This window comes from Emiliania huxleyi (genome assembly GCF_000372725.1).
Source record: "Emiliania huxleyi CCMP1516 unplaced genomic scaffold EMIHUscaffold_412, whole genome shotgun sequence".
In the NCBI taxonomy this organism is placed as follows: Eukaryota; Haptophyta; order Isochrysidales; family Noelaerhabdaceae; genus Emiliania; species Emiliania huxleyi.
Window position 1 is genome coordinate 38,332 of NW_005198887.1, and position 11,402 is coordinate 49,733.

At 63.5% G+C, this 11,402-nt stretch overlaps 5 protein-coding genes across 5 annotated transcripts in view; 2 read left to right on the top strand and 3 right to left on the bottom strand.

The window, feature by feature from the left end:
- Positions 1-804, bottom strand: part of EMIHUDRAFT_244186 (hypothetical protein) — a gene marked incomplete at both ends in the record, with an annotated part of 1,387 nt that extends 583 nt beyond the window's left edge. The window contains one exon of the mRNA XM_005769648.1: positions 30-804. Within this exon, the coding sequence (XP_005769705.1) occupies positions 30-804 (775 nt within the window). The remainder of the gene's footprint in view (positions 1-29) is intronic.
- Positions 805-5,467: 4,663 nt separating this feature from the next.
- On the top strand, positions 5,468-6,654 carry EMIHUDRAFT_244189 (hypothetical protein; the record flags this gene model as incomplete). The annotated part of the gene is made up of 4 exons (XM_005769649.1): positions 5,468-5,618; positions 5,700-5,863; positions 6,072-6,215; positions 6,373-6,654. 4 exons carry the CDS (start codon positions 5,468-5,470, stop codon positions 6,652-6,654), a joined length of 741 nt encoding a protein of 246 aa, XP_005769706.1.
- A 1,192-nt stretch (positions 6,655-7,846) lies between these two features.
- Positions 7,847-9,604, bottom strand: EMIHUDRAFT_419394 (hypothetical protein). Its single transcript, XM_005769650.1, has 3 exons — positions 9,529-9,604; positions 9,283-9,450; positions 7,847-9,100 (listed from the first exon to the last, which is right to left on the bottom strand). The coding sequence occupies exons 1-3, from the start codon at positions 9,571-9,573 to the stop codon at positions 8,090-8,092; spliced, it is 1,224 nt and encodes a 407-aa protein (XP_005769707.1). The 5' UTR covers positions 9,574-9,604; the 3' UTR covers positions 7,847-8,089.
- Positions 9,605-10,381: 777 nt separating this feature from the next.
- EMIHUDRAFT_445227 (hypothetical protein) lies at positions 10,382-10,979 on the top strand. Its single transcript, XM_005769651.1, has one exon. It carries the CDS (start codon positions 10,462-10,464, stop codon positions 10,828-10,830), a length of 369 nt encoding a protein of 122 aa, XP_005769708.1. The 5' UTR covers positions 10,382-10,461; the 3' UTR covers positions 10,831-10,979.
- A 341-nt stretch (positions 10,980-11,320) lies between these two features.
- EMIHUDRAFT_244192 (hypothetical protein) overlaps positions 11,321-11,402 on the bottom strand; it is a gene marked incomplete at both ends in the record, with an annotated part of 4,938 nt that continues 4,856 nt past the window's right edge. Inside the window, one exon of the mRNA XM_005769652.1 lies at positions 11,321-11,383. Coding sequence (XP_005769709.1) covers positions 11,321-11,383 — 63 coding nt within the window. The remainder of the gene's footprint in view (positions 11,384-11,402) is intronic.

Genomic DNA, 11,402 nt, shown 5'->3' on the forward strand with positions numbered 1-11,402 from the left:
AGGGCCTGACCCGTGCCGCCCAAAGGCACCAGCGGGAGCGCCCTCTGCCGTGAACAGGGCGACGCGGTGGTTGCACATGTCCGCAACCCAGACCGTCCCGCCGTGCACCGCAACGCCGCGAGGGTCGTGCAGGCACCCCGCCCCCGAGCCACGCCTCCCAAAGGCAAAGCGCGGCCTGCCGTCCGCCGAGTACGCAACCACGCGGTGGCGGCCAGAGTCGACCACGTAGAGCAGCGGCTCTCTCGCGCCGGCAGAGTGGCGCCGCTCGGAGCCGCCACACGCGCTTCCCGCTTCGGCCGCAGCAAAGGCGCATCCGTATGGCGCCAGCAGCGGCAGGCTCGCGTCGTCGCCGCACGCACGCAAACCGCTGTCGCCCCCCCCTCCAAACGAGCGGACGAGGCGGCCCTCGAGGTCGAGCTGGAGCACGCAGGCGGCCGCGCCGTCAACGACGTAGAGGAAGGCTGCCGACCTCGCCACGCCGAGCGGTCGGCGAAGGGCCGAAGAGCCGCACGGTTCGGTATGCGGCGGAAGAGAGATCACGTGCAGGATAGAGCCACTGAGCAGGCAGACCACCGCGATCGTCCCGTGGCCATAGTCCGCGACGAGAGCACGGCGCTCGGGGAGCGGAGCCACAAAGAACGGGTTGCAGCACCCGGCGTGCCACGAGCAGATATGCTCGAGGTGCTCAGCCTGCTGGGCGGCGGCTGGCGGCGGCGGCGTCGTCCGGGTCGAGGCACGCGGCGGCCACGGCCGGCCGGACTCCGCGTAGGCCGCCACTAGGTGGTCGTGCAGCGTCGGGAGCATGTGAGTGCTCACACACACACGTGTGTATAAGCAGGCCACTCGTCGGTGAGCCTGCGGACGTAGGGGCAGAATCGAGGCCGTCAGCGGCCCAGCCGAGAGATATGCGGCGAGAGATATGCAGCCGAGAGATATGCAGCGCGCAGTGGCGCCTACGCGCGAAGCGATTTCTTTTTGTTTGTTTTGGGTACCACTTTCCAGAAGGGTCTGTTACGCGGTGACACCCTATGCAATAGATAGGAAGGTAGGGCGTTTTGGCCGCAGCTGTGGTTGGCTCTGTAGCAACTTCCGTCGACAAAACTTTTTCTCTCAGAAGCAGGACGGCCGGCTAGAGCGGAGCCGGTCGATTTCCATTGTCAAGACTGCGCGAAGTGTTGTCGCGGGGCCCAGAGCCGGGCGCGAGGCGCGCTCGGCTGTGATTTCTTATGTCCCACCATGCAGAGCGCATCTCTCTCTCTGTTGTGCGAGGCGTGAACCGCGCCATTCGCTCTCACCTGGCAACCCTGTCTGCACGTCTCGCGCGCGCGTGAATGAACAGGGCATCCGGATAGCCAGGATTCCGGCTGCCGTTGATGCTCCATCGCCCGCAACAGGCGTACAATGCTGCAGCACTGCACCGAGAGGCGCAGCAACCTCGACCCGGGTGTTGCTCGAGTCCGTAACGCCCGCCGGGCGAATACGATTGCCTGGCCCTATCGCCAAACGGCCCTGCTCCTCCTCTTGTCTGGCAGCAAACGCAAGCTGCGGCACAGGCCGCATTGGCGCAGAGGAGGCGACAAGCCTCAACGCGCCTACCCGTGGCATGCCGCCGGATCGGGCCAAGACTAAGGCTGCCGGATTCGGCCCCGCCTGCTGCGAGTGCCCTCCCGTTGAGGTGTCCATCGTATTTACAGTGGGGCTAGCGCGTCGGCAGGATCCCCAAAATCGTCCCTCCAAACGCCCCAAATGAACCGAACGACCGACCATCTGCCCCCCCCCCCCCCCCAAACGTACTTACGTTAAACGCCCATAAACTTCAGTCTCCAGGGGCTCCAGGCCCCAAATGATGTGTGAGTGTTAGAGTTGTTTGGTATTGAAAAATCAACAAGAAAGATCTCTCTGAAAAAGCTCTCTCGGCTGTGGTAGGCCAGTGGGCGAGCGCCATTGGGCGGCTCAGCCATGCACGTCGTAAATAAATAAATAAAAACGGACACCGCTCTACTGTGAGATGGGTAAAAAGGAACAGGTCCCCGCCCTTGCGATCTTTGTGCAGGGTTCTTTGTGGGTGTGGTCGGCGACTAGCCGGGGTCGTCCTCCCGATTGGGGGACTAGCACTAGCCGTCTTCCACATGGTCCCTCGGGTCCCTGTGCTGCTCCTAATCTCTTCGTACATCCTCCTGCTGATCTCCGCAAAGTCCTGCTCCCTCCCTCGTCTCGCCCTGCGCGTCTGCTCCGCCTCACCGTCTTCTGCCCTGCGTCGTCTGGCGACGGGTCCTCCATAGTCGGTCGAGGTCGCCGCCCTCCTCGTGCCTCTTCCCAACGTTCCCTCGGCGGCCGATACCGTCCGCTCCGGCTCCCCAGTCCCCGGGTCTGCCCTGCTCTCGTCTGCGCTAGTTTCTGCTTCGTCCTCACCGGCGTCTCTCCTCTTCCTTCTCCCCTTCTTGTATGCTTTGCACATCGCGTCGATTCCTTTTCGCGTGAGCACCAGCCTGAAGCCCGCCCAGCATCTGAACCGCTCCCTAAGTCGAAGGAGCATCATCAGTCTCACCCACTTCGCTCTCTGCCCACCGTCTCCGCTCCCTCCCGCTTGAGCCGCACGTCGTAGGAACGTAGCTTAAATCTTTTTTCACAGCAGAGAGAGAGAGAAGAAGAGAGAGCCAGGCTCTGTGTGTGTGAGGGCTGGTTGCACCAGTACTCCGGTGTGTGTGAATAGGCCCGCGGGTAGTCTCCCCCCATCCCCAGGGCCTCCAGGGCTCGCACCTCAACCTCTCACAGACGCACAAAAAGAAAGAAAGAAAACGGACAAGCCAAGGGAGGGATGGGAGAACGGCACGCCGCCACCACACAGGCATTTTAAGGAGAGGGGTGTGATGCGCTAGCCGTCGCCCACCCTTGGCGCTTGGGTGTCCGCCTCTTCCTATCATATACCTACAATCTCTCTTCGCAGTCTCTCGCCGATTCTCGCTGCAACCTTCATGCCACCTCGAAGAAGAAGAAGATCTCTCTCTCTCTCTCACCTCGCGGTCATCCCACTCTCGTCGTTCTTTCCCTTGTCACTTCCTCCTCTGTCGCGTCGCTCTCAGACGCACAGCTACGGATTTCTTCGCAATAAAATTCTTCTCAAAAAACAAGGCTGTGAAAGGCTCCGCGCCGCTCGTACCTCTCCGCTCGGCGAGCCATCGCTCAATCTCGGAGCCGGAACCCAGGAAGGCGATGCCGACGTGCTCGCGCTGCCTCGAGAAAAAGCCGCTCGACGCCTTCTCGGACGCGCAGCTCGTCTCTGGCAAGCGAAAGTGCCTGCAGTGCTCCAACCCACGCCTTCACGAGCGGAAGGTCGCCGAGGGCCTCGCGGGCCGCCCTCTCGCCGACCTGGGCCGTCAGCGGCCGCGCGCGGCGCCGCCTCCCGCCGACGCCACGCTCGCGTGCACCGGATGCGGACGACACCTCCCGCTCCGCAGCTTCTCGGCACGGCAGCGCTCGCCGCAGGGCAAGGGCCGCTGCACGGCATGCGCCGCCTCGGCGTACGCAGCCAATACGGCCGAGCAGCAGGCCGCCGCCAAGCGCCGCAGGTTGGAGGAGGCCGCCACGCCGGCGACTGCCCCGCCGCTCGCGGGCGGCGCTCGTGGCGGACGCGCTGACAGCTGCTCTGACGACGAGCGGTATGAGGAGTCGCTGCTCTCGTGCGTGGAGGCGTTCCGACCCGCGCCGGCGGCCGCGCCCGCGCCGCTCGACGCGAGCAACGTCGGCCACCGCCTGCTGCAGCGTCTCGGCTGGTCGCCCGGTGCGCCGATTGGGCAGAGGGGCGCCGCCGCCGCCGGCTCAGTCTCGGGCGAGCCGACGCAGCGCGACCGGAGGGGCCTCGGTCACGACGCTCTGTGCGGCGCGGGCGGCGCAGGCGGCAGCGTGGGCGGTGCCGTGACTGCCGTCACGCCGGTGGCACTTGTCGTCCCGCCGGATGTGCTGCGGTGGGAGGCGGAGCCCGAGGGGGCGGTGCCGGGCAGGCTCGACGCGGTCAATCTTCTGCCACAGGAGCAGGTTGAGGTGCAGTCCGGGTAATAATAGAAACGTCTTGACACATATTCCGATGGCTTGTTGCTTACGTCGGTATAAGGAAAGGGGAGTAACGTAAGTAAGGTAAACATATCCATCAGCATCACACACGACACAAAGTGGTTTCGTGTTGGACTATAGAGACTTAGCTCTCTTAGGTCACGTGTGTTGTTACTTGTTTTTGTTGAAGAGAGAGAGGAACACGTCGAGTGGCTGAGGAAGCTCTTCGCTGGGTGGAAGGAGGCCCGGCCGGCCTTGAGGGAGTCGCGGAGGAGGAGGGATAACGCAGGCAACGCAGGGACGGGCCAACAGCCAGTGGGGGACGAACGAGGGCCGCGACGGCGGCTCAAGCGGCGGGGAGGGAGCGGCGACAGTGGGCAGCGAGCGAAGTGGGTGAGACTGATGATGCTCCTTCGACTTAGGGAGCGGTTCAGATGCTGGGCGGGCTTCAGGCTGGTGCTCACGCGAAAAGGAATCGACGCGATGTACAAAGCATACAAGAAGAGGAGAAAGAAGAGGAGGGACACCAGTGAGGACGAAACAGAAACTAGCGCAGACGAGAGCAGGGCAGACCCGGGGACGGGGGAGTTGGAGCAGACGGCATCGGCCGTCGAGGGAACGTTGGGAAGAGGCACGAGGAGGGCGGCGACCTCGACCGACTATGGAGGACCCCGTCGCCAGACGACGCAGGGCAGACGACGGTGAGGCGGAGCAGACGCGCAGGGCGAGACGAGGGAGGGAGCAGGACTTTGCGGAGATCAGCAGGAGGATGTACGAAGAGATTAGGAGCAGCAGGGACCCGAGGGACCATGTGGAAGACGGCTAGTGCTAGTCCCCCATCGGGAGAGGACGACCCCGGCTAGTCGCCGACCACACCCACAAAGAACCCTGGTGCACAAAGATCGCAAGGGCGGGGACCTGTTCCTCTTTACCCATCTCACAGTAGAGGTGTCCGTTTTTATTTATTTATTTATTTACTTGTTGTTGTTTCACTCCCAGTGAGAGACGAGAATCGAGAACGTCACGAGATGCAGATGGAGACATTTGGAGAGGGCTGAGGGACGACGACACTGCTTCAGTCAGTAGCGTGCACCTCGATGCCTGTACAGTTGTAACGTGATTGTTATGAGCCTATGACCCCCCCACCCCCCCCAAATGAACACACCAGTGAGGGTGGGCGAGACGATCGAGGGGTCCCGCCTGCCCGTACCGGCGTACGCGGAATCGACCCTCCCTATCCCAGTCTTGGCCGCTTTGTGTATCTCGAGACCTCGAGAGAAGGCCGCCCGCAGGCCTCCCCGAGGGCCCAAGTGAGAATTGACTTCATTTCGCGGGCAAATCCCTGTCAGGAAAGCGTGAGGAAAGCGTCATCGAGACACGTGTACGCGTGTGTGCAGGTCGCCGCAACTTCGCGCTCATGCCGTCGGCCTCCAGCCAACGCGATTGCAGCAGCGCTGGGCCGGGACCGAACGTTGCGGTCTGCATCACGGGCTCCGTGCGCTCCTTCGGCCAGCGGCGTATACACGGCGGCATCCTGCGTCACCTGGTCCAGGCCTTTGTCGGGGGAGGTCAATGCGCCTGCACATTTAGCGCAGAGCGGCCAGCCCACTTAAGTTCCCACCCACCAAGCTCCTCCTGGATTTCCACAGGCAAGCCAGCGGCTGTGTTTATGCGCCTGATGCTCGCTGAGGCGGCCGGAGGCTTCTACTTTCAGCCACTGACCAGAGCCGAGCCGAATGCGACCGAAGCGAAGGCCCTAAAGCAAAAGCTCGCTCCGGCCCTCTCGTCGCTCAACCCAACGCGTCTCGAATTCGTAACGCGCTTCACCTAGATGGACGATGCTCTATCCCCGGCTCGCGCCCTGCTCTCTGCTCGCAGCTCGCTCCGACCGCAGCCACCGCGCGGACCTTAGGCGGCTCGGCCACAACCGTCATCTTGCTGCGAATGAGCAGTGCCTCCGGCCTCCGGGATCGAAATGGTGGGTGCCCGACAAGAACCAAATTTTACGTTGCCTCCATCAGTGGAGCGACGTGGCCGACTGCTTCGACGACGTTGCGAGGCACGAGGAGGAGACGGGGCAGCGCTTTGATTGGATCATTCGGCAACGTCCAGACGATTTTTGGTTGCAAGACATCCAGCCGTGGTGCGCCTTCTCCAACTCGACGGTGTACTACCCGGCTGTGCTGGAGAACGACATGTTTATATTACTGCCGCGTCGTTTCGCGGTCCGTAGAGCGCCCACCCGGCCTGCTCTCTCACAGCCATCTCTTGCCTCCTCGCAGCCTGACCAACCTGTATCCTACCCCTCGCGCCTCCTCACAGAATCTGCCTCGTCTGGTTGTCCAGCGCTACCTTGCGTGCCGCGGCGAGATCCAGCGGGAGTGGGGCCAGAATAGCGAGGAGGCAATGCGCAACACGCTCACGGCGATGGGCGTGCCACACAAGGGACTCCTCCTGCCACGCATTAACGCGCGCTACCGGTTCGGCCCGCTCGTGCCCAAGTGGTGCAGTACGCGCGTCGAGGCCGGCATTGCGGCCGACGTGGACAGTTGCAAACAGTGGATCAGGAGCCCAGAGCGAGACCGCGCGATAGCGAAAATTTAGTGACGAGGTGTACGCTGACTGACTAACGTTCAGTTCACAGCAAGTCGTCGGCGGGGTTAACGGTAACTTAGTTAACGCCAACCAAGCTGCAAAATGATGAATAGATGTGGGAAGCAGCGCCTTACGCTCTCATGCCTCCAAGGACAGGTTACAGGTGCGGAGCGCCGCGCGCGGAGTGCCCCGAAGAAAATCGAAAGGGGGGCGGGTTGTCGGGAGAGCGAGAGGGGGGCGCGCGCTCGTGGACGGTGTTCGTTATAGCGAGTGTAAGACGGTCTTAGGGTACCCCTAGGGTTCTGAGGACCGGACACTTTTTGAAGAGCTTTTAAGAAATGAGGAGGTTTGGGGGCTTAAAATGCCATTTAAGAGATTGCAGGCAGGGCGGGTCCCTCTTTTAAGACCGTTTAAGAAAATCCTATCGGCCTCGGACCGGCACGCGTCGCTGCGTTCCGCGCCGTTTTCTTCACAATACTGCCGTTATTAGGCATCTGAAGACACATCTGTAAGTCTGGTGCACTGGCAGGTGGAGCCATACTCGCATAGGGGACGCGTGCCAGCTGACTGTAGCCAGCTTCCCGGCCTCCCCGGCGTCTACCGGGAGCCCTGCGGGAGCCTCCCGGACCATCGCGCCTCGGGAGCTCTCCCGCACCGTTTAAGCGTTTAAGACCGTTTAAGGAATCAGCGGCCCAGCAGCTCTTAAAACCTGCCCGGGCAGGTTTTAAGCCGTTTATGCCGCAGGCGCCCGAGGGCCCACTTTTTAAGCCTAGGGGGCTCTAAGACCGATGGTATATACGAAATACCGGATTCAACGATGTCGCGTGATCCCGCGTGTGTTTTGACGGAATGTGATGTGACGCGTGCGGAACCGGCAACCGCGTCTGTCAGTCTCACATGCACGACTCAACTCTCAGCAGTGACGTGCAGAGACGAGAGAGCCAGCGTGCTCGGCCAGCGTGGTCGCCGCTGTCGCACTCGCAGCGTTCGGCAGCCGGGACGGGCGAGCGAGTGGAGGCCCCGCACACACCCGGGCCCCCCGCGCAGCGCACAGGTTTGTGTATTTGGGGATTGGGCGTGGGACTGTGCTCCCTCTGTAACTGTATCGTGTATGGTCCAACCAGCGACCAGTGGGACCAGCGCACACGAATCGATGCACGTGCGCAGTGGCGCGCGAGCGCGGCGCCCCCCGCCGCACAATAAGCTCTGTGGCCGCGCACATAGACTCAACTCGGCCCATCGGCATCGCTCAATAACTCTCTCGTGCGGCGCACACACAAAACACATAAAACAGAGTCGATGTGCAGAGTCCCGACATCGCCGGGGGAGAAACGGCGCGCACAGGCGGGCGGATGCCGCGCCGGCAGGGCCTCGCTGACTCACTCCCGCCGTGGGCAGAGTCGCGTCACGCCGCACCCATCCGCGTACCGCCCCCGGAGGCAGCTCACCACTTCTTCTGCCACGGGTTGCCGCCGCCGTTGCCCTCCTTCTTCTGGCCCGCGTAGTCGATGCGGATCTGCCGGCCGTCGATGGACTCGCCCGCGAGCTCGACCGCCTTGTCGACCTCCTCCGTCGAGCTGAAGGTGACGAAGCCGACGCCCTTGAACTCCTGCGTCTCGCGGTCATTGAGCCACCGCACGTTCGTCACGGTGCCCGCCGACTTGAAGAAGTTCGTGATCTTGTCGTCGTCGATCGACCACGGCAGGTTGCCGATGAAGAGCTCGACGCAGCCTTCCGGCTTCTCCTTCTGCGGCTTGTAGGTGCGCTGCGGCTTGTTCGGGTCGGCTGGCCGCGGCTCGCGCGGCTTGGAGAAGTTGATGCGCGCCGGCCGCCCGCCCAGGTCGACGCCGTTGAGCGCCACCGCCTTGGTCGCCGCCTCGACCGACTCGAAGTCGATGAAGGCGATGCCGCGGAACTCGCCGTCCTTCTCCACCCACTTGATGCGGGAGATGGCGCCGCAGTCCTTGAAGGCGGCGCGCACGGTCTCCTCCTCGATGTTCCAGGCAAGATTGCCCAGGAAGATCGAGTTGGACGGCTCGCCCGGGTCGCTGTTGCCCGCCGCGCCGCCCGCGCGCTCCTTCTTTGCCGTCGCAATCTCAACCTTCATCGCCCGGCCGTCGAGGTCGTTTCCGTTGAGCTTGGTGGCCGCGTCCGCGGCGGCGGCGGAGGCGAACTGGAGGAAGCCGGCGCCCTTGAACTTGCCCGAGTCCGCGTGCGTGAGCCACTCGATCTTCGTGATCTCGCCGCACTTGGCAAAGACCTCCTTGATCTGCTCGTCGGTCACCGACCACGGGAGGTTGCCCAGGAAGACGCGGCCGCCCTCCCCCTCGGCGGCGGGCGTGGCGGCCGACGTCGCCGGCGCGGCCTCCTCCGCGGCCTCCTCCGCCTTGGCCTTCTTCTCCTTCTTCTCCTTCTTCTCCTTCTTCTCCTTCTTGGCCGGCGGCTCCTCGGCGGCCTGCGAGCGCGGGGTGATGGCGAGGAGGCGTCAGCAAGCGGCGCCGGCGGGCGGTGGCACGACGCGGTGGTGCGGCGGCATGGCGTGAAGCCGCGGACGGTGCGGACCGGCGCGGCGGCGCCGGCGGAGAGGCGCCGCAGGGCGCGGCATGCGCAGGCGGGGTGGTGGGGATCGGCGGTCACCGGCTCCTCCTCCTTCTCACGCTTCTTCTTCTTCTCCTTCTTGTCGCCGCCCGCGGCCGCCGCCTCCTTGGCGGCCTTGGCCTCCTTCTTCGCCTTCTTTTCTGCCTTGGCGGCCGCCGCCTCGTCCACCGCCGGCGCCGCCTCGGCCGCCGCGAGCTTCTTCGCCTTCTGCGGGCACCAGCACGGAGAGAGGTGAGCGGGCGAAGCGGCGGCGGCGCGCGCGCACGGTTAGGGGCTGGGCCGCACCTCGGCCTTGCGAGCCTTCTTCTCCTCCTTCGTCAGATCTCCCATTGATGGTGCGTCGTGGCTTGGCTCGTCGCCACCCTGGAGCCGTGTGAAAGAATTTTAACACGAGCCGGTCGCACGACACGATTCACCTTTGGCGTGTCTGTTTTCTTTTTCTTTCTTTTTACACGATTCACACACGTGCCGCCGGGTGCAACTTTGTCCTATACGAGAGGGGAATCCCTGGGACCCTGTCGTGTGGGTGAACCCTGCCCAGCCCCCTCCGTCCGTGACGCGATGCGCTCCCCGCTCCCGTCGCGGTCCCGTTCCTCCCACCCTGTGTCCCTGATCGTCCTTACAAGATCCTGCTCGCGCAGGTGGGGACCCTGTCCTTCTCCCACCCCTTGTTTGGTGTGTCCGTTTTATTTATTTATACACGATTCACGCGACAGGCGAGGCGCGGGCGACGGCTTCCTCAGAAGCCGTGTGAAAAGAAACTTTATGCATACCCGTTGGTTGTCTCTATTTTTGCAAAATCCTGCAAAGGTGGGGACGTGTCTGTCCTCGACCACCTGGCGCAACACCAACAGCAGGAGATTTACCTGCCTGCCCCGACGATGGAAATAGATACCCCGATACGTTCATACCTCGCCCATACCTTACTTGGGTCTTGCTCTTGGCCCTGCCCGTCCGCTGAGTGAGTGAGTGAGCGCTCTGCTCCCGGCTTGCGCCAGCGTTACATGTAGAGACTAGAGGAGGTGTCGCGCTTAGAGGCGGTGTCGCGCTAGCCTTCCGTGGGACTCGTGGCGTTTCCTTCTGGATGTGTGTATGTTTCTTGGATCTTCTGTGAATGTTCACAGCAAACTCACACAGCTTTTAGCGCAAGGTGCCTCTCCTCGCGCTGCGCCTGTGCGCCGCCACGCGTAGGGTGCTCGCGCCGGCGCCAGGCGCGCGATGATCACGTTTGGCACGAAGAAAACGGGCAAAGGGCCCTTCATCAGCAAGGTCCGCCGGTGGGTAGAGGAGGCGCTGCCGCCCGAGCACCGCGAGACGATGGTGATGGTGAACGAGCTGCAGTGCTTCGAGCCCGGGTGCGCCCCGCTCGAGACCGTGGTGACGCTGCTCGAGGAGAACAACCCAATCATGTTCAAGCTGTTTAAGCCGATAACAGAGGTGGGTCAGGAGGAGGTGATCGTGGAGCTGCGGCGGCGGCTGAGCGGCGGCGCTCTGGTGCAGCACGTGAATGGGGAGTCAGCGCCGCCGGCAGCAGCTCATGCAGCCGCCGCCGCCGATGTCTCAATATGCGAACCTGCCTTATCGTGAGGCCGCGCACAAATACTTGTAATGTTGTGCTGCGCGACGGATGGATGGGTCCTAGTACTGACGCCGGCCGTCGTCCATCCCGCGTGCTGCGCTCGAGAGCCCTAGCTGTCCATCCCGTACGTTGGTTCAGGTTATGATACACCGCGACCGGCAAAACGATCGTCACACACATCAGACTCGGACATACGCGCGCGGGCACCGCGGTCCGCGCGCGGCGCGCGCGTGAGCGTTCGCCGCGCCGCGCCCGGGGGCGCGGGCGCGCCCCGTGCGCGCGGCCTGCCGACCTCGCGCTCGGGATGGTGGTACGTGCCGCTCCGCTCACACACTGAGTGCACACACCGTTTCAGCTCACGCGACGACGAGAGATTAGCACTCTCGCCCCTGAGTGTCCGAGCCGCGGCTGCAAAGAAAGAGAGCTGTCGGGTGAGTGTGCGTGTCGCGTGTGCGGAAGTGCGTCGAGTAGCGGCGCCCCGCGTCCCTCGGCGCGCACTCACATGACGACCCACCGGTGGGGCAGCACCATCTCCGCGTGGACGACACAGTACGAGTCGCCCTCGGCGAGGTGTACGGGT

Coding starts and splice junctions, on each gene's coding strand:
- EMIHUDRAFT_419394 (XM_005769650.1), bottom strand. CDS start 9,573: ATGGGAGATCTGACGAAGGAGGAGAAGAAGGCTCGCAAGGCCGAG. Junction 9,451..9,528: donor AGAAGGCTCGCAAGGCCGAG/GTGCGGCCCAGC, acceptor TGGTGCCCGCAG/AAGGCGAAGAAGCTCGCGGC. Junction 9,101..9,282: donor GTGAGAAGGAGGAGGAGCCG/GTGACCGCCGAT, acceptor CCGCGCTCGCAG/GCCGCCGAGGAGCCGCCGGC.
- EMIHUDRAFT_445227 (XM_005769651.1), top strand. CDS start 10,462: ATGATCACGTTTGGCACGAAGAAAACGGGCAAAGGGCCCTTCATCAGC.